At 39.4% G+C, this 24,912-nt stretch overlaps 1 protein-coding gene across 4 annotated transcripts in view; it reads left to right on the top strand.

Moving 5' to 3' along the window:
• ROCK2 (Rho associated coiled-coil containing protein kinase 2) overlaps positions 1-24,912 on the top strand; it is a 107,946-nt gene that overhangs the window by 25,344 nt on the left and 57,690 nt on the right. For all 4 annotated transcript variants that reach the window (XM_064650524.1, XM_064650525.1, XM_064650527.1 and 1 more), the window contains exon 2: positions 16,162-16,243. In XM_064650524.1, the coding sequence (XP_064506594.1) occupies positions 16,162-16,243 (82 nt within the window). The remainder of the gene's footprint in view (positions 1-16,161; positions 16,244-24,912) is intronic.

The following is a 24,912-nucleotide window of genomic DNA, read 5'->3' as shown; positions in this document are numbered from 1 at the left end:
TTGTTTTCACTCTTAGCAGTAAAAGAATAAGAACTTCATTATAATTTTGAGTCTCTTCTGAAAAGGCTACAGTTTCCTTTGCCAGTTTGATGTGATTCCTTTTCAGAAATACAAACAAAAAGTTCTTGTATACATAAGCACACCCAATTGTTTGATTTGCACCTACAGCTGGAACATTGGGAAGAAGAATGTTCTGGGAACTTGTTATGCAAATGTCAGACCAAGTGTCCCACTTTATTTCAGAGTTATCATCTAGAGTATTACCACAACAAATGGCCTTTTTTAACCAGAATGAGGTTTAACCAGCTGTAAAATTGATAATCAGTCATGGTATTTCAGAAATTGCAGTGTGAGTGGTTTTTGCATTGTCTGTGCAGTAATGAAAATCGAGTTCTTAGAACATTGAATGTACCTGAAAGTAGTTTTTAAACTACCAAAGAGAAAATTTATACACTTTGTTCTGTTGGTTTTGTTCTCACTGAGCAAGAGGTGAAGTTGCATTTAGGAAGGAGGACACAAAGAAATATTGCACAGCCATGTGTTGCATGCTCAATTATCATGTTGTGGAAAGGGAAGCAAAGTAAGGTTGGGCAGTCAACTTTAGTTCTATTTTATCCTCTTAAATTCTGAATTTTTTTTTCCTCTTAATATATCTGTATGTGTATGTAGTTGTAATGCCACTCCTGAGATGTAAAAGTTAGCTTAAAAGAGATGCAGTATGAGTTTAAAATGCCACTAAATAGTAAATAGTTTTCTTGCTGCGTAAGCCGAAGATTAGAAAAATTGTTTTATTGCACATGGGGCTGATACGAAGTTCTTTCAAGTGTTTTCTGCAAGCTCACAGCCTGCTTTGTAGCAGTAGCATTTGGTTTGGCTGTTGTCAGAGGTGGCATTTGAATCCAGCCTCTGTTTTCTCACATTTCACAGAATCATTTCAGTTGGAAAAGACCTCCAAGATCATCCAAGTCCAACTTTTGACCAGTCACCACCTCATCAACTAATTACTCCTCCAACCCCAAATTACAAGCCTCCTCTTGCAGGTTGGGAGGATAACAGGCAAAATACATTGTACTGCTGGTTTCAGAATGGTTTCTCTTAGTCTCTGTTGTTGAATCTCTTCTCTTTTTCCTTGTATATTTTTGAGTTTGGCACTTGATGTGCTCTTTTGTGCAGAACGTATAATACTGAGGCTGAAATAAACTTGGTTTATTTCCTTGTAATTATGTGTAGGGATTAAAGTAGCTTGTGCAGGAATGAAAAGACAGTTTCCCAAAGTAATAATATGAAAGTGGATTACTAGATTGATTCAGGAGTTTGCCTAGCCTAGCTACTCTGTTCCCAGCAATAGTCAATAGCTCAGAAGTGCCTGAGTGGGACAGAGTGCAGAACAAGGACTGTGCCTATTCAATTCCACTCCCCCAGCCTGGGAAGACAAGGCAGCTCAGGGAGTCTTCAAGGTGGATGTGGTGGTTTTCTGTCTCAGAGCTCTTGACAGTTTTATCTCCTTTGAATCGAATAGCCTTCAGCCCAATGTAAACTTCTTGGTGGCAGAAACATCCCGTGGCAATAAGTTCTGTGATGTGAAAAAACCCCTCCCTTCTGTTTTGAGTCTTTTGCATGCTGGCTTCATTTGCCTGCCATCTTCCTATTAATGGAGATCCAGCTAGCCAGGGAGTCTGAGTCACCACATACATAGCAGACCAGGTTCCAGTTGATTGCCTGTGATACTGTCTGATGTTGTCTCTGCTTATTTCAATTTGTGCTTATCCATCAGGCATCTCTTATCTTAGATTTGACTGCAATACAAAACAGAACAGAGTTATGATCTTCCACAGACAGGCCCCAGTCCATGATCGATGGCACTGTGATAATACAATTCATGATGAAATACTGTTTCACAAAATATCCTGTCAGCTCTTTTAACAGCAATGTCTAGCCAAATAATTTGTGGTATTTCTGGAGATGTATGTGGCACTCTGTCAGTTATTGAGCTCTAGTTGAAGCTATTTTCAGGATTGAATACAAATACCCATCATAGGATAATTTAGGATGCAAGGGGCCTGTGGAGGTCTTCTGGTCCAAACCATGGATATACTCAATAAGCAGGTTAAATTAGATGATGTTTAAGAATTTTGTTTTGAAAATATCCAAACGTGGAGGTGCCACATCCTCTCTGGGCAACCTGTTCCAATGTCTGACCATGGTGAAGAAAATGTTTCCATATAGCCAATTTCAATTTCCCAAATGGCAACCCGTGTCTGCTGCTTCTTGTCAGACCCCTCTGCTGCAGGGCCTGCTGCTGACTCACAGCCAGCTTTTGTTCACCAGGACCCTTGGATCCTTTTCCTCAAAACCACTGTCTAGCCAGCAAGTGCCAGCCTCTCCTCATGTGTGGTGGTATTCCATCCCACACATGGGAGTCTCTGTGTATCATTGAACTTCATGAGGCTCCTCTCAGCCCATTTTCCCAGCCTTTCCAGGTCTGTCGGAATAGCAGCTCTGCCCTCCAGCGTATCAGCCACTGCCCCGCTTGTGTTATCCATGAAGTTGCTGAAGGTACACTGTGTCCTAGCTTTTGAGTCATTAGTGAAAACAAACAGTATTGGTCCCATTATCAATCCCTGGGGAATGCCAGTGGTTACCAGCTGCCAAGTTGGACTTGATTCTACTGATCACAATGATACTTGGACCCTGATGGTCCAGTCAGCTTTCCAGCTGATAGTTCACAGACCCAGTTGGCCAATGCAATTACTGTAGGAATCTGTGTTGAATACCTTGCTGAAGTCGAGATAAACAACATACTGCTCACTCCTTGGGTACTGAACCAGTCATCTCATTAGAAAAGAGATGCACAAGCAAATTAGGCACAATTTGCTTGTGATCAGTTTATTCATTTATCTTATTCTCTGTTTATTTGGAAATGGTGTCCAGGGGCCTGAATTTAACTGCAATTCTGGCCTGTTGGTCTGCAGATCCTCCTTGTTGAAGCTAGGCACAGCACTTGCCCTTTTCCAATTAACAGGAACCTCCCCCAGTTGCTGTGACCTCTCAGAGAAGGTAGAGAGCAGCCTGGTAATGATTTTGACTGGCTCCTTCACCCTCTCGGATGAGTCCTGGGAGGGTTTTTTCTGAGAAAGTGAGCCCACATTTACTTTCTTTTGCTGCTGATTTATTCATAGAAGCCTTTGTTCTTGTCCTTCATACCCTTTCAGTGCCAGGACCTGAACCTGTCATTGTGTGTGAGGATGTGCGTGTATGTGCGTATATTCTGATTTTCTAGGGACAGAAATACTAAATGCTTCAGAGTTTAAGAGAAACAGGCTTAATCACAGTCATTCTGTGTCATGCTCTAAGTCATGCTCTTTTATGCATGGCACAGGCTGTTCTATAATATCTGAAGTGACATAATATGTTTATTTTATTATGGTCTTGTTTGGCATTTGAATATCTCACAGACACTGATAAGGTGATGTTTTTTCCTGGCCGAAGCAAAACCGAGGTGCTGTGTACAAACATAAGAAGTATTTGTTGCTTATGTTTGTCTGTTCAAGGTGCAATAGTTTGGAGTTTTTTCTTGGATGTCTAATATTATGTAATGTTTATTTTTAAATACAGTTCCTTCTGATATAACATGCAATTAGCATTAAAAGCTTCTGCAGACTGATTCATAAAGCAGAGGATATAACAACACCCACTCAGTGGAATTTATGGCTAGATAAACAGATCAGGAATCAAGAACTGTTATTTTCCCCAGTTTGTGGTCAACTGTGAAAGAAGTTCTGAATTTTGTAGTGAATTTTCATGCTAGCAGCTTCCACAGAAAAGTTCTGCACTTACCTTGATGCCTTTTAAACTTTACATTACTAAACATTACTAAACGAAGAAAAGTTTTTCCATGACTAAATTAATTTATTGATGAAGTAGTTGAAAAAAATCCTTCAGAAGAAATTTTTTGCTCTCTTCTGTGGCCCTTTGTCTCACCTCTTCTTCTGTGAAAGAAGCCCAAAGATGTTGGTAAAGCCTACCCAAAGCTTGGAGGAGCAGTTGTTTGCAATGTGATGGTCCTAATGGATCCTGTAGGAGAAATAGCTAATTAATATAGATTTGTGTACACAACAAACTTGTTGCTCAGAGACTTGAAAAATGAGTAATTATAGCAGCAGATTGCAATAGGCATTCCCTTCGTCAGACTTGCTGAAGGAGGTCTCTCAAAATCTGCAGATAGCAAGTTCCTGTCAGCACTTCTTTTCTACTCTTGTACTTCATACTTTTTTACTGTAAAGCAATTCCTTATTTAAGGACTATCTTTATCTTTGCAAGACCAGACGTTTTGGGACTTGTTGATACAAAAACTGATTTTAATGTTGCTGACCTGCCATATGCTCTGGTCAAAAGTAATTGTAGCATCACAGAATAATTCAGCTTTGAAGACCTCAGGAGGTCATTGAGGTTCAACTCCTGTTCAAAGTGGCTGCTTAGTGTCTGTCCTGTGTGAATCTGGTCTCTTTTATACAGGACAGCCAGTTATGTGGGTTGGATAGGTGGGATGGGGTTAGATTTTCTCCCTGTTATGTTGTGGGGTTTTTTTTCTTTTTTGGGGGGCAGGGATAGTGGTTTTGATTTTAATTTGTTTTGGTTTTTTGTTGTTGTTATTGTAGGTTTTTGTTTGTTTTTGTTTTGTTCTTTTTCTAGTTTTTTGGAAGGTATTTCAAGGAAGTTTCTTCAAATTACTTCAGATCACAATCTTACTCATTTTGTTCCAGAGGGAAACACGGAAGATCAAACACTTCTAGTTGGGCTTGTCAGGAGAGACAACATGTTCAACATGTTCCGTTCCGGTCCTAGAGGCTGAGGCCAGTGACCTCTTAAATGCCTTTTTGTTATTGAAGTTGCTGAGAAAACTTCAATTCTTTGATAATACCTCATCCTCTTGGATTTTACAAATGATGGAATTATTACTCGTCAGTCCCTAGAAGAACATGTATTGAGTTTCAGCAGAAATCATCAAGAAAAATTCCTGTTCTGCCTTAAAATGTAGAATGTTGTATTAGTAGTCCTGACTCAGGAATTGGAATGGAAGTGTTATTTCTTTTATTTTATATATTTAAACATTCTAAATATTTATTTATTTTAACATGTTTACATGTAGGCTTATGGGAAAATGTATTATGTGTTTGGGAGACAGACTTAATAGTGGATTTGACTGCAGTCTGGGGTCATCAGTGAAGTTTATTGTGTTGGACTGTGGATTCGTGTATTGCAATGTGAACTCCAAATGAATCTAATATTATGTAGGAAAAACCCCCTGAACATACTAAAATGCATCTACTCAAACGTATTCCATAAAAATGTTTGTTTTTTTTTTCAAATTGCTTGTCCTTTTATATCAATAATACAGTCTACGTTTAACTAAGGTGATGAACAGATGCAACTACTTTTCAGATGTCAGACTTATAAATAAGGCACTTATATTTCAAGAAAGTAATGTATAGTTACTAATTAAAGGAATTAAATTGATTATAAATTATTTCCTTTATTATCAAATCCATTTCTGTGAGAAAACCATGTTTTAGGGCTGCTAAATAATCTCCTTACTAACCAACAATGCATATGTATTATTGCAAAAATAAAAATCTTGTTTTCCTGATGTTGATATACTCTTTTGCCCTGTTGACTTTAGATATTGATGTTTGGTAGAAATAGATATACATATTCATTTTGTTTAAATTCTATTCATTTTTGTCCAATGTCATTAGGTAGCTACTCATGCAGAGATAATCTTAAAATAATTGTTTTGTCCATATTGCTAGGCAGTCGACCATCAGTAGTTTAAGTTTGAATAAGGTCTTTTGAATAAGGTCAAAGACCTTATTTATTATTTAAAACTAACTCATCATTATTTAAAACTAACTTTTACCTCTTTTGGGATTTTCCCATGTCCATTTAATCTTCCCTACTTTCTCGCACAGCCAGGCTCCCTTTCTTTCAGCAATCATTTTTACAACTCTAGACTTTTCCAGAAGTTCTCCACAAAACACGTCCACTAAATAGTAGGACTTTGCCCTGCTTCGAGTGTTTCTATTTGATTTTAATTGTTTCTCCCCTGGAGCAGAAGTGGTGCCTTTTTCTGCTGCTGTATGGGTCAGCATCCTGCTTTCTGATGGGTTGGTCTGATATCTTGACCTTAAAAAAAAAAACCAAAGAACCCATCTGTGGCAATACGTATTCTGTGTTTTTCCATACTGCATTCATTTCTGTACTGCAAAGTTAGATGTGATCTTGATTACCTCAGTTTTATTCATCACTTTAACTGGAAATCTGGGCTCATGGAATTATGGTGGAGTACATTTTAAGAAATATGTGATGCAGCTGATTAGAATATGCTGCTGACATCAAACTTGAAGTTAGGCAGGAGATAACGTGATAGGCAGGCTATTATTTGTTAAGTTTGAAGTGTTTTAAAGAGTGATTTTTCAACAGTTGCTGGTATTTTTAGTACAGGAAAATTTTGTAATAATTTGTTCTGAATCACTGATTACAAAAAACCCCAAAACAAATCCTGTTATAACTTCTAGTTAATCATGCTTTCAGGGGAGGAAGATGCTAGATGCTGTCTTGATTTTCCTTTCAAGTCTTGTTCTTTGCAGTTCCAGCAACTGTATTAGAGATAGTTATAATAGTTATAATTTTTATTATTTACTCTAATAAGTATCCTTTTTAGTTGTTAGAATGTGTACTTGCTTTTCATTTATCCATGACTGCTAAATAGTGATTCTGATGGTGTAATGTGCAATGGATAGTTGCTGAAACTAGCTTCACACACTGAACTGTTTGGGGTACAGAAAAATAAACAGAATCATTTTCATGATGGAGAAGTGGGATTCTTAGTTAATGTGGAACAAGGATGGCCTTGTGGTCAAAACATGATTTTTAAGAATAGACCATACATCTGTCTCCTTCTTCACACACAGATGAGCTCACTGACCTTTTATCTGTTTTCCTGGTGTTGCCTCTGACTCCTGCAGCTGTAGCCTTTGAAAGCCCTGTTTGGGAAAAGAGGAATGAATAAAAAGCTGTGTGTTGCATTTGGATTTTCATGGACCAGTAGGTAACTCCGCTTTTTCAAGGTGTCAGAGAAATAATTCCGGGCATGGGTTTATTTTTTGTCCATTTGTAGATAGTCTTTTTGCAGTTCTCGTACTTGTACTGCTCTGCTTGATTGCTTGGGAAATCCATCTGAACTGGTGCATAAATGGCTGTGGAAAAGTGACAGTCAAAATTACCAGCCCACTCTTGCTCTCTTGTTAAGGAGCAAAGCTTGCTAATAAAGGCCTTGGAGGATTCCAATGAATAGGAAATTATCTCTAGTGTCATTTTAACAGGTTTGCCTTTGTGGGCTTTGCTGCACTATGTTTTGAAAGCAATACGAATTCTAAAATCAAAAGTAGCTAAAGAACCTGGAAACGTACAGCGACGTCAGATGAAAGCAGATTATGCTGAACTACTGAATTTTCCATGGCTACAGTGATAAGCAGCAAGACATGCAAGACCAGTTTTATTAAGGCCTAAAGAGAAAATAGGAACAGCTGATTTAGAGGAGAAAATGTGCATTTTTATGATGTTTAAGTTTTTTTGGTTTTTTTTTTGAAGAGGGTAATGTTTTAGACATTGTTGTCTATTCACAGCTACTGGCTTACTCCTCTTTCCAGTCCTCTTTCTTTGGCTTAATTTACTGCTTTTATGTGTTTATACCAGCAATTTGTGAAGAGATTCCAGGTAGGCTTGGAAGGAATTTTAGAGATCACTAGTAAAGTCCTCTTCCCAGAGGTAGGATCCACAGCTGGATCTACTGTAATAAATATTTCTCTAACTCGTGAATCTCTGGTGAAGGTGATTTCTCAGCTTCCTTGGGTAGCTTATTGTGTCAGTTCTTCACTACTGCTATTAAGAATTTTTTTTCCTAATCTGTAACCTAAATCTTCATGCCTAATTCAGCTAATTTTTATGCTGTTTCTGGGGATGTGAGGAAGTGTCCATCCTCATTGTCGCTCATAACAGCTTTTTATGTTCCGAAAGAACTTGTCCTGTCTCCTTAGGCAAACCATTTTTAAGACTGAAGTCTCTGGTGTTGGCAGCCTTCCCTAGCACAAATTGCTTATCATTTTCCTGGTCTTGTTACCTTCCTTTCGGTTCTTTTCCAGCTTGTCTTTTGCAGTCCTCTGTACAGGGATTTACAGCTCTGGATACAATATTCTGTCTTAGGCTGTAACAGCAGATGATTTGTGATCTTTATTTACAAAAGAATCTTGGTTCTCTGTGAGGTCTTATACAATGCACCTCCTGTTTATGAATCCTAGATAGGATGTCTAGTCTGCTATAACCCTGCGTTGTTGTCCATTATCTTTTTCTGTATTCGTTATTCCAGTTTTCATGTTCTGTGCATTTAAGTTCTTTCAAAAGCATGTGTTAGTGGGGATTTTCCCCTTTTTGGTATTTGGCCTTTGAGTTGTATCTGATTGTATTTTTTTCATGTTTTTTTTCCTTCTTTTTGAAGTAATTTTAAATGGGGGAGAAACAAAAGCATGTGCTCAAAACTCCAAGTTTGGTATCAGTCACAGAATTTATTTATTTATTTATTAGTTCTTAATAGATCTGTTTCTTATTCTGTTGCTTTATTGCGATAATGAAAATATTCTGTAGAAATGGAACAGGACAAACCCAATGGAATTTCTTTTTGACACACTTTTCCAAGTCCTGATGATTACCAAATTCCTGATAATTACCTTTTGGACATATTCTCCCTTATTTTCTATACTGTATTTTTTTACTTTGCCAATGAGAATGGTGAGTCTGGTGTTTTATTCCTATGTTAAGATGCTTTGCTTTATTGATTACATCACATGTTCTTCCAGAAATCAGTTACATGGCACTGTTTTATTTTTGAGAAGAATACAGAAATCCTTAAACCCTGGATCTCCCATGTTAATCCTCTAGGTGTTTACAAAATGATTACTGTCATGTTCTATCTCCCTGTCCCCAAGTATTCTGATCTGTAGTTTGGAAAGCCCTCCGCCTTTAAATGGGAGTGCTTTGATTTGCCCTTTTGAGTCTTGCTGACCTCTCTTGTTCTCCTGAGTTCTCAAAGTAAATTGATTAAGACAGTCTCCTTAGATACTTGGAGTGAATTTCAGTGGCTCTTGCTAACTTCAACACATTTCTTCATGTATATAGTGATTTTCATTAGGATTTGTTTTCATTGTTATCCTAGAAAGCCTGGAAGACCTAAGCTGCCTGTGCACCCTTTCTTTTTTTGTAAATCTTAATGGATTTTTCTTTTGGTCATTCTTAATGTAAAATATCTTCCATTATTTTCTCGTGTCCCTTGTAAAATACAACTCATTATACCCCTTTGTCTTTCTGATTGTTATTTACATGCTTTTGCTATTCCACAGTGGTGTTCCTTAAAATTCTTGTTGCATCTTGAACAATTTTGTGATTATTGTTTTGTAAGTAGTTAGGGTGAAGCTATTTTTGGCCTGTTACCATCCTATCATTACAGTGGAACACTTTCATACTGTGCCTTTCAAATAGCAAGGGAAAATGTATAAAAACCATTAAAATATGCACATGGGATGCAGCACATGAGAGGACGTCTCAAGGAGCATTGCTTGTACGATGAAGAAAAATATGCATGTGTTCAGTAGTAGACAACATTAAAACCATTTCAGTATTTGTTTACCTTCATGTACAGAAATCAGATTGTAAGTAAAACCTGTTGTTAAGTATTTACATAGTCATCTATGGACAGTAGCTGCTTTTAGGTTTCTAAACTGTACGTGCTCAATACTGTTAAAACTTAAATCTGTTAATTAACATAGAGCTATTGAAGAACTAGAATAGCAAGACCTCCCAGCAGTAAATGTTGGCTGCATTATCATGCCCCAGATTATTCCTTCACATACGAATTTTTCTTAAGTAAGAGAAAAGTGAATTCCAACATGTCCTAGTGATCAGTGAGTAGGATGGGCTTGGGAAAATGCTTTATTTGCCTTGCATATGACCTTTTAGTTGTTTTTCATACTGTGTTCTGTTACTGAGCTGTTCACCTTGCATCTGAAGGTAACTTCTGTGATATGGAAAGAGGTAATCATGCAGGAAAGACCAGAATTATTCAAGGCTCCGATTGGCATAAGGAAGAACATAGTGGGGATTTAATCCTCATGAAGAATCGTTAGATGGTCAGTTCTTGTGTGCATAGATTTGGGAAGTTCTGCCTTAAAAAGCATGTAGGCCAATTCAGGAAAATGTAATCTGAAGTTACAAGACTTTTCTATCCGTACTTTTGGCTGCAGCATATTTTATTATATTTTATTTGAGGATTTGGAAGGTGAAACGAATATTGTTTTGGTTTCCCTGTAAGTAATACTTCAGTGAAGTTTTCACAGAATCACATGGGCGTGGATTGGAAGGCACCTTGAAGTCCCTTGTAGTCCAACTCCTTGTCTCCACGTAGGGACATCTTTTACTAGATTAGGCTTTTTACGTTTTCATGTTACTGCAGGATTATGGATTGTTTCCTGAAGCAAGTGATACCTCTTCTATTCAGTCATGTTACTTGTGGGCCTTGAGTTTTACTGTTTTCACATCCTGAAAGTGAGGAATAAATCAAAGCAGCCAAAGCTGGTTTTGACACCCTGTGGAGTTTACATGTACATACCAATGTTAGACAGGTTCAAACAGTTATTTTAACTTCAGAAACTTCTATCAGCACAGCATGGTTTAATTTGGTGAGGGCTTCAGTTGGATTGCCTGGAATTAACATGGGACTCATTGAGAAACTATTAGTATTTTTTCCCTGTTACTACCCTTTCTGTCAGAGAAGAACATAAACATGTTGTTCTTGTATGTCCTGAACTTTTCTTGCCTCTTTTTTCTTGGGTTCATTCAGGTCTGTAAACAGTGCAAGTCACTTGCTGGGAAAGCCAAGCTCCACACTGTCCACAGAGGGTGACTGTCAGAGTGGCCAGGAACTCTCCTCCTGGTGTAGTAGAAAGGTGTTGCAAAATTTATCAAGTTTGGACTTTTCTTTTGGAAAACAATCTATGGAAAACATTTTAGCATGTTGGCCATGAGCAAAAGGCTTTTGATGGGGGCTGATCTGTCTTTGCCAGTGGTGCATTTGTTTGGAAGCTGCTATTTTTGGCCTGTGAGCTTCTGAGTCTTTTGTAGGAGCAGAAAGAGGAAGTGAACAGTGAAATCCCTTTAATAGCATATTTCCTGGTTGAAGTGACTTATCTGTGAGGCCTAGACAGAGGCAACGTCATTTCCTGGATTACTTCTCTTCAGTCTGAACAGTCTGTTTTACTGTGTAATCTTTTGACCCAGCTTCTTAATTGTAGTGAATTTTTGTGTTAAGTAATGTAAACTAGGTCTTTCAATGAAAATGTAAAGCTTTAAGGAAACAACTTTTGACAAAATGCTAATTTGCAAGACAAGTCTTTCATAAACTACCTGTTGATATGAACTTTTGAATGTAAAATTTTGTTCAAAAGCTTTTTTTTAAAAAAACCCCTCTTGTCTTTGAGGGAGTAGGATAATAAAGCTTGTTCACAGGGTTAAAAAAAAATTGACACTTTCTGTTCCTTGTGGTGATGATACTAATCACCTCTCTTTGACACCACCTGTAGCTGGCTGTCTTCAAGAGTTAGGACACTTCCAAATAGTTAACAATAGTTAATAAGAGTCAGTTGCACTTTCTCAAATTACCATTCATTAATAGCTACTGGTGAAAATTGTTACCAGGAGTCCATGAAAAAGAGGCAGAAAGAGCTAATAAATAATTAGCAGTAAATATGGTTCTCAGTTTTTATAGCCCACAAAAAAGCTGTGGAATCAGAATGACACAGGCAAAAAACCAGTGACATCTGAAATTTTAATACACAGCTCTGTTTAAATTGGAAATTACAGTTGGTTTGGATCTTGTAATCCAAAATTTTTGTTCAGGTTGATAACTTTATTCTTTTTCCTGACATTTTGCATAAGGTGGAAGTCAAGCACACTATATATGAGTTTCTTGGTTGACCACTAAAATACCTTTGCATGAAAAGCATTAAAATGTCAGGTGACTTCACTTCTCCAAAATACAAAGAACAGAAGTATGCCTGGCTGATTTGTGTTAGCACAGAGTGCTTTTACATCTCCCTTAAAATGTCTGCCCAGTTGTTAGTGATCATGAGAATACTGTGGCAGTGAAAGAAGAATGCTGGATTTCGGTGGTGTGTGTAGACTGCCAGCAAATTGGAGTTGGTACTTTACTGAGCTAGGTAAAATCCTAAAAGGTGGCCCAGCTGTTCTCCATTGGGGCCTTCAGCATGGTCCTTCTCTACATTTTGCAAAATGAGGATCCGTATTTCTGCTGGCACACTGTGCTCCAGAATGAGATATCCTTTCTGGAAGGTGGTGCTTGCTAAATAAAGAGTAGTATGGATTATGTGGTTTTGCAGAAAATCACCTGAAGTCAGTACTTTCCATTGGATTTGTCCAGGTTATTGGGCAATACCTGCGCAGTTCATGAAGTGATTAATCCATAATTATTTAAAAACTTTGTTACTTTGATTTGGTTTTATTTTATCTTCTGTAAAAATGTTGTCAAAATTAAGAATAGGTAGTAAGTCTTCTGTCCCTCTGAAAGATGAGCATGATGTCCTGGTGCATCACTCCTTTATTTGTAATGAGTCTTGCAGGAACAGTTATGATCAAGCTGAAATAATTCTTATAATTATTATTATGAAAGCAACTACTGTGCCTTCTTTATTGATTTTATTGACTGGATTAGGAACTGGCTGGAGGGCCGGGCCCAGAAAGTGGTGGTGAACGGTGCTGCATCCAGTTGGCAGCTGGTCACTAGTGGTGTCCCCAGGGATCAGTGTTGGGCCCAGTTCTGTTTAATATCTTTATTGATGATCTGGATGAGGGGATTGAGTCCATCATCAGCAAATTTGCAAATGACACTAAGCTGGGGGGAGTGTTGATCAGCTGGAAGGCAGGAGGGCTCTGCAGAGGGACCTGACAGGCTGGAGAGTTGGGCTGATTCCAACGGGATGAGGTGCAACAAGGCCAAGTACCGGGTCCTGCACTTTGGCCACAACAACCCCCTGCAGCGCTACAGGCTGGGCACAGAGTGGCTGGAGAGCAGCCAGGCAGAAAGGGACCTGGGATTTGGATTGACAGGAGGCTGAACATGAGCCAGCAGTGTGCCCAGGTGGCCAAGAAGGCCAGTGGCATCCTGGTCTGTATCAGGAACAGTGTGGCCAGCAGGACCAGGGAAGTGATTCTTCCCCTGTGCTCAGTGCTGGTGAGGCCACACCTGGAGTACTGTGTTCAGTTCTGGGCCTCTCATTTCAGGGAGGATATTGAGGTCTGGAGCAGGTCCAGAGAAGAGCAACAAGGCTGGTGAAGGGTCTGAAGCACAAGTCCCGTGAGGAGAGGCTGAGGGAGCTTGGGTTGTTCAACCTGGAGAAGGGGAGGCTCAGGGGAGACCTCCTCACTCTCTACAACTCCCTGAAAGGAGGTTGTAGCCAAGTGGGGGTTGGTCTCTTCTCCCAGTCAGCTGTCAGTAAGATAAGAGGGCAGGGTCTTAAGCTCTGCCAGGGGAGGTTTAGGTTAGATATTAGGAAGAAATTTTTTACAGAGAAGGTAATCAGGCATTGGAATGGGCTGCCCAGGGAAGTGGTGGATTCTCTGTCCCTGGAGGTTTTTAAGGTGAGACTGGATGTGGCACTCAGTGCCATGGTCTGGTAACTACGGTGGTGTTGGATCAGCGGTTGGACTTGATGATCTTGGAGGTCCTTCCCAACCCAGCTGATTCTATGATTCTATGACTTCCCTTTTTGTTTATTAACACTGTTTTATGTTTCTTTCTGTTAGGAAATTCTAAAACTCTGTGTGTAAGGCATTCATAACAGTTTATGTTACGTAGATTCAAGAGTAAAATTCCACCTTTTTTCTGAGCAGCAGTGGAAATATTATCAGTGTTACATCACAGAATGTTTGCAGTTGGCAAGAACTTCTTGAGATCATCTAGTACAACACCCGTGCTCATTGCATGGTCATCTAGAGTAGGTTGACCAAGACCAGGTCCAGTCAGGTTTAGAGTATCTCTGCTGGTGGGGACTCCACAACCTCTCTGGGCAATTTGTCCCAGTGCTTGACCACAGGAAAAAAGTTTAGTTTTCAGATAGAATTTCCTGTGTTCTACCTTGTGTCCATTGTCTCTTATCCTGTCAGTGAGCACTGCCTTTTCTTCAGTCCCTCCCATCAGGTGCTCATACACATTGATGAGCTCCCCTGCCCTGAGCATCTCAGCCATCTCAGGCTGATGAGTCCTAGGTCTCTGAGCCTTTCCTCTTTTGAGAATGCTCCAGTGCTTTAATCTTCATGGCCCATTGCTGGTCTTGCTTCAGTAAATCCTTGCTTTTTATGATTTGGAGAGCCCAGGGATGGATGCTGCACTCCAGGTGTGACCTCATCAGTACTGAGCAGAGAGGAAGGATCATCTGTTCACTACGACCACGACCGTCAGGTCCTTCTTTGCAAAGCTGCTCTCCAGCTTCTCAGGCTGCAGCCTGCACCTGGTGCCTGGGGTTATTCCTTCCCTCAAAGCAAGACTTGGCTTTTCCCCTTACTGAACTTTGTGTTAATCTTCTCTGTCCAGGGGTGCACAGCTGGTGGCTGGACTTTGTGCCACTGATCACAGTCTCCTGGGCCTAGTCTTTCAGACAGCTTTTAATGATTTGTCTAACCTGTACTTCGTCAGTGTGTCTCTGACACTTTGTAAGACGCTTTCATTTGTCAGGAGGTAAAAAGTAAATAAATAAATAAAATCTCTTAGTGTTGAGAATGATCTTAACCATTAATGTATTTTGTGGTGCAAAGTGACATCTCCACAGAGGCAGTCTTATTTGTGTATATGTGTATTTAGGACAAAGTGGCATTCAAAATGTATTTAATAATCTTAGGCCTCGCCTTTGACTCTCTCCAGATATGTTTTTAGAATGAGTGGTTTTAGTGATATTTTCAATAAATTATACCTTCTCAGATATTTTAAGAAAAAGGTATGAAATCAGCAGATTGTTAGCTATAGCCTCAGTTAAGAAGACTGAAAAGCTATCTAGTTCTGTTGGCTGCCTATAATAAACATGATATGGTCTCTGACTTAAATCTCTATGATGCCCTATCAAGGTTCAAAAACCTGAAGAAACAGTCTCAGAATTTTGTTCTTAGAGCAATGAATAAAACTGCCAGTTCAGGCTGAACACTGGAGTTGCTGACAATGAATGGTATCTGTGCCTCCTCTTAATATCTGAAACTAATTTTTAGTTTTGTTTGTCCATGTGTAACTGGAAAAGTGTTTGTGTTTTAGAGTAATTTTTTTTAAGTTTTCCCGACTTGCAGAAAGGTGGAATTGAGCTAAGTCTTGTAACAGGCATTTAAAATACTATTCTTAGTTTAGATTTGGTGATCTCATCCCTTGCCATTTTAAGAGGTCTCAATTGTTTTCTGCTGAGGCACTGATAATGGGTAGCAGAATGGTATGTAGAGTTCTGGCTTGCCTTCTTTTGAGTCACTTAGAAAAAGTAATCTAGTCTTGTGAGCCTGAATTACGTGGTGAATTGTCTTCTTAAGTTTAGGTCACATCTTGCTTCTAAGAAAAATGAGCAGTTGATTTTCAAATATCCAGAACAAGAAGGTAGACTGTGATCAGAGCAATAATATGGATAATACAAACATTTCCTGCAAATGTTTTTTGGCAGGAAATGTGTAACGAAATCCTTGTGGACGAAAATAGGAAAAATGGACTGACTGAACTCAGTATCTTAAATCAGCGTTTAATGAGTAAGATTAAAACTACTATTCCAGTTTAAGTCCCAGTGCCACTAATCAGTGGTAATATAGCTGTACTGTTTATAGAACTTGGAGCCAGTCAGTGTGTGTTAGCTCCTCTGCTGGTTTATAAACATACTTGAGAGCTTGTTTGATTTGCCTACTAGGAATGTAATGCATGCTTGAATAATATATAATCAGTCTCAGTGTAGTAGTTTTAGTGAAGTTGTTAATTAAGATTTTAGAACTCAATTAACTTGTTTTTATTTTTTTTTTCAGGACGGCTTGAATTCTTTGGTCCTTGATCTGGATTATCCAGCGCTGAGGAAGAACAAGAACATTGATAATTTCTTAAATAGATGTAAGTTGCAAGTGGTCCTTGAACAATGACATAGTTGTGATCTCAGTCATAGGAAGCTGAGTGGTCAGAAATGCTTTACTGATGGTCTTTTACTGATTTTTATAACTCTGAGCTTCTATATTCAGAAGGCTTTGGAGGACCATTTGTTACAGAAAGCAGTTTCATTTTGGGGAGTTATTATATTGCTGAAAATAATGTTGAAAAATACAAGCTGTAGATTTTTGTTTTCTTAAATACAGTTGGAAAAATCCTTTTATGTTATTTTTTTTTATCTTACTTATGTGTAGCTATATAATTTGCTAAGCATATCACATATCCAAGTTATTATTCTTCAGGAATTCATTACACAAAATGTCAACATTGTTTATATAGTCATACTTGATCTAACCCACAGCCTTCTGTGGGTTTTTAAAACTAAAAACTAAAACTAAGGTTGTACCTTAAAATATGTTGGTGCATTGCACCTTTGCATAGATGTGTGTGATTCTCCTCAAATTAATTGTAGACAGGATCTTGGAGTTCATTGAGCATATGGAAATGAAAGACTGTACATCAGAGTAGATGTATTTTGTCTTTTCAAAGTGATTTCTATCCATGTATAAAAGCAGAATATTTTTCTTGTTAAAATAGTGGGCCATTTGTTTAAAATGTAAGTTGCAGTGAGTAGGCCTTCTTGGAACAGCTATGCTTTGTAGGAGCTTATTTTGAGATCCATATTTTTTAAAAAAGCTTTTTCTTTTGCATAAGTTAAGGTTCCTGCAGATGCAGTCTTATCAGCAACTCGTTTTTAGATTCTTTACTTGTAAGAGGTGTATTTCTGCTCTCTGTTGTCCTGGGACTCCTTGAAATATCCACTCATGCTCCTTAGTTAAATGGTGGCCAGTGTAGTAATTTGTGGTGAGTTCTTTTGTTTGGAATTCAGTGCTTCTCTGTGAGGTTTGGCAGAGCCCTGTAGATGGACATACAGCTTTACAGTTGCCAGTAAAGTCTCACTTGGAGAAATCACTTAAAATACAGTAAATAAGAAACAGCAGATTAGGAAGTAGAAGCATACTTTGGGATTATTCTCAGTTTGAGTTCAAAGGAATTCAAGCTGATATTTGTGAAAGTAAGGGTTTGAAACAGTATTTTAAGTATCTTTGTTACCTGCTGTTGCTTCTTCTCCTCCTCTAGATTCCCTCCAGTCGTTATTTTAAATATTATTAAGTATCTGATGTGGCCTACAGGCTACCAGCAATGGCAGAAACATGGAAATATACTTTCCTTCACAATTTTATTATTACCTTTTTTTTGTTTAATGAGCTGACAGTATACAATTGATATAGCCAAATACTAATTAAAAAAGTTCTGAGACATGTTACCAAAAAATTCATAGTAGTTTTCAAAGAGTTTTCAAAGGTGTACTTAATCCTCACCTGTTGAACTTCAAAAAAAAAGCATGTAAGACCAGACCATTTTGGCTCATAGATTGTGTGTCAGTGCATCTCTCTTAAGAATCACCCATGTAACTTCTCTCAGGTTTCCATACTGCCTGGGAGAGAATGAAAAATAATGCTCCATATCTTCTGTGATTTACACTTAAAAAAATAATACTGAAATGAGGATCTGGTAAACATTTGAGGCTAGTAATCTGTTGTCATTGCAGTGGAAAGAATCAGTCCTGGCAGTGATGTCTTTCAAAGTCCTTTCCAACACAGGCGTTTGTGTGGTTTGTTATGTACCAGACGGGGGAACTGAGCAGAATTAAAGCAAAGAGTGCGGCGGTTTGGTTTTTCTTTTTGTTAAAACTAGTCAGGCAAAAGAAAAGCAGACCAGTTTCTGATTTTCATTTCACTTCACTGATACTTTGCCAGCACAAAACAAGCTGCTGGGGTGCAGGAAAAAATGGGACAACAACTGGGTTCTTATTGGCTTTGCGATTTTATGCCATATGAAGTTGCTGAACCCATAGCTCTTGTCTTCCTGGAAACTGTTCTGAGGGTAGCATTACACAGGCTTGCTGGAGCCTCTTGCTACCTTGGGCTTGGAAGAAGAGTTGGGAATTGTGTTAGGAATTTATGGAACTATAAGTTGTTGCTCTCTTAGGTTAGGGAACAGTGAGTTCTTGTCGCTTGTGATTTTTCTCAGCATCTGAAGAACTGTAGCAAATGCCTAGATGAGAACTGCTGTCAAAAGGTTCTGACAGACGCTGATGAGCAGTCTGTGCCAGGGGCCTGGAGCCTGCATCCTTCCTCAGGGCTTCCTGAAGGCAACCCCAGAGAGATGGCAGGGCCATCCCATGAGTTAGCAGTGGGGTGCACAGTAAAGCAGCTGAGGTGAAGTCATTGCGATTGTTTTAATCCATATTGCACAAATCTTCAAAAGTTGTAGAGAATGCTAAATAATCATCACACTTTCGGTCAGTTTAATCACTTAATTCTTCCACAATAACACTTTGAGAAAGAATTTTTTTTTTCCTACCATATTCCCAGGGGTTTGTGTGCACCCTACTTCCAACCTACGTCAAGTCATTGCTATTAAGGTTAATGTTTCGTTAATAGCTTATTTTAGTTTAAAAATGAAATTGTTTGCACCTCAGCTGAGACATTAATTGATGTTCAGCTCAACTCATAGTTTCAAGCTGAAACTCAGATGTTTCAACTCATTTCACAAAGGCAGTTTATTAATTTCCCATACTATAGGAGTTTGGTGTATCCTGTTTCTGTGACCACTTTGCTGAAGCAGCTTCTTCACTTGTTTAATATGCAAGAAATTCTTTCATTGCCTGCTTTCCCTTACTATTCTGATTTCTTACCACTTTCTCCAAGGTATTGACCCCAAGTGGAGCCTATATTTGTTGTAAGAGGCACATTAAGTATCTCATATAATACAACCCTTCCTTTTCAGTCTTTTATGTTGTTTTAATCAACTGTTGGGATTCTGGTTAACTTGCTGTGTTCTTTTAGAGTATTCATGGAAGGGAAAGCATAACGCAATATTTAATTCCTGAGACAATGAGAGGAATCTCATAGTCCTCTGAGAGCAAAAACTAGTTTGCTTGTTTTAGAAAAGAACGGTGAGTTTTCCAGCATGGGCTTGGTGTAACAAATCTTTCTTGGTGTTTTCTTTTCCTCTTCTATCATCTAGACCAAGACAATAGGTTGAGTAAATTCTTCTAAGTCACTTTTTCTGTCATCTGAGATTTGCCAAGTGTTGAATCATGTCTTGGTGGCTTGTGCCTTTTTTGGTGGTCTCCCTTTCAGGTGCTACTTAGCCTGTTGGCTGCTATAACTTCTGGGAGCAGAAAGTTAAATAATTAAATAACAGATTTAAGCAACAGTTGAAAATATTTGATCATTTGTAATCTTATCATCAGGAATAGAAGGGCACAAAGAATGAATTTTGAGTAATCCAAGCAGCAGTGCAGGGAGTGGTGCCATCAACAGGCCTGGTACAATCCAGAAGTCTTGACTCCCTCAGTGGATCAGTGATTTCCTGTGCGTTATCCAGCATCACTCAAGAACTAGAAACCTGTGTTGTTGAAATGATTTGCTGATATTTTGTAGGTTGGCAGACTTGCAGAGTGTAATGGCAATGGACGTATTTACAGTAGAAGGAACTTTTAGTGCAGATGTGACATTTGTGCAGCAGCTTTGCTGACCCCCTGAATAAACTTCCTAGAAAGTTGCTTTGACCATTTTCCTCTCCAAGCAGACACTGCTTACTTGGAAGTTTTATCTGCTAAGGGTAATTTCTTGCAAAATTAACAGTCCTGGTTCCTTCACTTGCATTTCGTTGTGTCGCTTGAAGCTGCTGAATCATGTGCCAACCGTGCAGCCACCAACAGAAATGTGTTATCTGGTGTGGTGCGAGTGCCTGCCATGGCTGTAGCTCTTTGTGCTCCCTGCTTCCTGCCAGACACTGATGAAGTGTCATATGCCAAGAAGACTCTTAGAAATGTAGTGCACGGCAGGACTCACATTGAGTTAAGGAGCTAATCGCTACTCTGGTTTTCTCTTGGCTTCTCTTAGAGCACTCCTTGCCAGGTCTTTGCTGTTGCCTCAGCAGGTTGGGCTCCAGTTCTGTTCTTAATGACATTGTTCTAGTAAGAGTAGGGATGGGAGACGTATCAAATAAACAACTTTCCCAAGCAGAGCATGGAAGCCATAGTGTTTAACACAGAATGTCTCAGATGTATAAACAAGTTATATGTCAGTGTTATTAACCACTTTTCCATTTAGGTACTCAGTAGATACAAAGCAATTCAGTCCTGCCATCAGGCTTATTTTCATTAAGGAATCTGTTCTGTGCAAGCTAGAGGGCTGCTGCTTTCTGTTTCCCTGTCTTCTGCTCTTTTTGTCTGTGCAAGTCAAAATACTTCTTGTGTCCACCTCTCTTTTCTCTGGGGGGTGGAAGCACTACCCCGTCTGAAGCTGTGCCTTCTAGGTTCTGCTGCTTCTGCAAGGTCTGCAACAGCTTCCCATTCTTCACACACCTTTGACCAGATATTATGTATGCACACCTAAAGACTTCAGTCTTTCTGTTGTGCTTTCTGTTTGGTTTTGTTTGGGTGTGGGATTGCAGCACTTCCTGGCTGTACTTCAGTTTAACTTCTGGCTGGACTTGTGCCTAGGGCAGTAGCTTTTGACTTAACGTGCTCCACAGCAGCACTCACTGACTGACTGTGCCTGACCTTTGGGGTAAAATTGCATCCCCTTGCATTTTTATTCATCATATATACACAGCCCAGGACTGCTTGATACACATTCTTTTATTTAAAGAAAATAACCTTCATATGAATGTCTTTTTTTTTTTTTTTTACTTTAAGAAGCAGAAAAGTGTGGTTTTCTCTTCCTCCCCATCCCCCTTTACTCTGCTAGTCAGGTATTTTTTCTGTTTTCACAAGCATTTGCAACCTTCAGCCACATTCTTGCTGCCAGCTGTCAGTGACGGATCCAAACACTCTGCCCTTTCAGAAAGTGAAACTTCATTTGTTTAAAGATTATAGTGCCATTTTTAAACAGTAAATCAAAAGCTGTCTTTAAACACTCTTGGTATCCAGCATTCCCTGTCCTTCCTGTGTTAAAGAAGAAAACTGAATCATAGATGGTGATATTCTCACGTTTAGGACTTCTACTCAAATGTCACAATATTTTTATCAGACTCCATTATATTCTGGGTCTGGGGAGTCCATCTAATTCCTTCCTTTAAACATAACATTTTTCTGCTGCTGGGCTTTGTTCTTTTGCAAATGTATGAGGCTGTAAGGTGCAAACTGTGGTATCTGTGCATACAGATACCACAAATTTGCAAACTTACCTGTGTGAAATCTTCCAAAAATTCAGAACTCTACTAAAAGGCTACTCTTGGAAAGGTCTCCTGCACCTTGAATTAGATCATGTTATGTGATATGTGAACTACATCATATGATCCAGCATGGGTTGCAATTATGACAGGGCTTCAGGGTTAATCTAAGCTTGCCTTCTTGCACCCCAGTTTTTTTGTTTCAGATTAGTTCCATGCATTGATTATCTGTTCCATATCTGTAAAATTTTATGCCAAAATAGACAATCCATCTATGTAACTGATACCTTCACAACACTTGCATCCCTAGATGATACTATTTTTAACTAAGATTATTAAATCTTAGTTAAAGGGGTTGAGAGGGGTGACTTCATTGCTCTCTAAAGAGGGGCGAAGTGGAGAGGAAGGTCTCCTCTCTGGTATCCAGTGACAGGACATGTGGGAATGGTTCAAAGCTGCACCAGGGGAGGTTTAGACTGGACATTAGGAAGCATTTCTTTACCAAGTGGGTGGTCAAACACTGGAACAGGCTTCATAGAGAGACGGTCAGTGCCCCAAGCCTGTCAGTGTTTAAGAGGCATTTGGACAATGTCCTTAACAACATGTTTAACTGTTGGTGAGCCCTAAAAGGTCGGGCAGTTGGACTGATGGTAGCTGTGTGTCCCTTCCAACTGACAGGGCTCTATACTATTCTATCCTATTCTGTCCTATCTCTTAGCTAAGAAAGTAGGATTTCTCCATTCTCAACATTTCCCAGGGATGATAAAACTGGGAACTCCTCTGTTGGTTGCTTCATATATTACTGGGTTTTTCATTGCTTAATCACAATGTTTAATGCTTAAAGAGTTTCACTGGAGCTGTAGTAGCGTGGTTTGTAGTTTCTGCATTCTGTTTTGAACACAGAAATATTCTCTTGAGTTTCTGATCAGAAATTGAGCTATGTAAAACTACACACTAGTTTTTCAATGTGTTGAAATACTTGCCATCTCATTTCACACATCTGAAGGTATTTGTAACATCTTAGAAACATTTGAAAATAAATTCATGTGATTCCTGACCGTCATGAGATGTAATATTGTGTTCAAATATGTAGTTGCACATTCTCTCTGCCTTGAAATTTGCTGATGTTCCTTCTCTACTGCGGCTTCCTGTGAATTTACATTTATTGTTATTTGTCTTGTGCCAGAGCTTCCGATCTGCAGTTAAATAAGCTTCCAAGCACAGTCTTCCCTTCTCAATCTGCAAAATTAGTTCACATTATTAACAAAATAATAAACTTGGTGTGGGTGAAGCACTGTTGCTGTCCTGTGCTTCCTGTCTAAGCTTTCCTGATTCATACTCTGGCTTACTTCAGTCTTACTGGTACACTGAATGTAGCAAATGTGTTTACTTTTTGAGGTTTTAATTGCCTCTGTCCTTACAACTTTACTAGCAGACTATTGCCTTGTTATTAACGTTAATCTCCTCCCTTCCCTGTCACATTTAATCTTTTCCACAGAAGAAGAAAGTTTGAATTGCATTTTTGTAACACAGGTTAGGAAGAATCACTGGAGGTCAAGTGGTCCAACTCTGCTCGAAGTCAAACCAGTTCTGATGTTATATTACATCATCCAGGTCCTTGTACAGTTGAATTTTGAAAATTTCCAAAGACAGAGGTTTTGTAGCTCTACTGGGCAATCTGCTCCATTCCCCAATTCTTGGTATTCTTTTCCTACAAAGTAGACTTTCCAGTGTTTCAACTTGTCTGTTGACTCTTGTCCTTTCACTTTGCACCCCTTAAAAGTAAAGCCTCATTTCAGCTTCTGTTGAGGCCAACCATTTGTTCATCCTAAGTTGAACAATTCAGTTCTCTCAGCTTCTCTATGAATACCACGTGAAGCATCCTGGTGGACTTCCATAAAGCTGGCGAATGCTTTGATATTTTTCGCGCACTGAGGACCCCAAAGTTAGACATAGCATTCCAGATATGGTTTCACAAGTGACAAACAGAGGAGGAAATCTACTTCCCACTTCCCTCAACCTATTGGCTATGGATTTACCCATGCAGACTTGTACACAGTCAGTGCAAAGGCTGGCTGCTTGTTCCTCTTTGCTTGGCTTATTGTCCACCAAGGCTGTCAGGTCCTCTTTCTCAAAGTGCCATCCTATACTGTCGTGTGATGTTGCATCCCAGCTCCAGGACTCTGCACGTGCTGTTGTTGAACTCTCTGAGCTTCCTGTCAGCTCATTTACTCACCCTGTCTGGGTCACTCCTAAAAGCCGCCCTGCCCTCCAGTGTATCAGCTTTGAACTTAAAACCACCGACTGTGACTCCAGCAAGTATTCCACTCACCTGGTAACTTCTCTGTGCAATCCTCGTTGGCGTCGTTTGGCTACAAAGATGCTTTGAGATGCTGTGTTGAAAGTCATGCTGCAGTATAGGAAAGGATGTATGTACTGCTCTCCCCTTGTGCACCAAGACAGACGTCTTGTCATAGAAGGAAATCAGGTTAATCCAACATAGTTTGTCCTTTTTAGATCCATTCTGGCCGTTCTTATCCTTTCTTGTCCATCAAGTGTTTGGAAGCGGATTCCAGAAGGATTTGCTCTCTGCTCATTGTAGGCAGTGTGGTCAACCTGCTGGTCCAGCCTGTAGCTTTCTGAATCCTCGTTGTTGCCCCTCTAGAGAACGGACATGACATCTGCCCTTTGTCCGTAATCAGGAGCCTCCCCAAGTTGTCATGACCTTTCAAAGGTGATAGAGAACAGGCTGGCAGTGGTGTTTACTGGCTTGTTCAACATACTTGGATGCATCCTGTCTCATGACCTGGTGTACGTCAAGTTGGTTTATTGGTCCTTAACTTCCCCTACTGCAATAGTTTGCTGCTCCACAATCAACTATTGCCTTTGAGGAGCTGGGAGGCCTGTGAGCAGAGCTTGAGAGTGAAGTCTGAGGCAAAAAAGATCATTGAGTTACCTTGGTCTTCTCCATGTCCATGGCACTAGATCCCCTACCTCACTGAGAGCAACAAGCCCATATTTGCCTCATTCTTTCTTTTATTGCCAGTGTATTTATAAAGGCTCTCATTGCCCTTCATAACCCTGGCTAGTTTCAATTCCAGCCAAGCTTGGCTTTCCCAATTCTATCTTTGCTTGTTTGAGACATTCCTGCTGGATCACTCGTACACGTTTGGTACATCTCTGCTTCCATGGTCCAAACCTTTGCCTTTTGTGCTTGACTTGAGGCAGAGGTTGTCCATTTAGCTAGACTGGCTCCCCCCTGCCATTCCTGTTCAATTTCTAGCTAACTAGAACAGACTGTTCTTGTGCTATGAACATGTCATCTTTGAAGATCAACCCACTCCTCTGCCCTTCACAGCAGCTTTCCACAGGATCCTGCCAGTGAG

This window comes from Pseudopipra pipra, chromosome 3 (genome assembly GCF_036250125.1).
Source record: "Pseudopipra pipra isolate bDixPip1 chromosome 3, bDixPip1.hap1, whole genome shotgun sequence".
NCBI lineage: Eukaryota > Metazoa > Chordata > Aves > Passeriformes > Pipridae > Pseudopipra > Pseudopipra pipra.
Note: the sequence above shows the minus strand (reverse complement) of the source record. Positions and strands in the feature narration are given on the sequence as shown.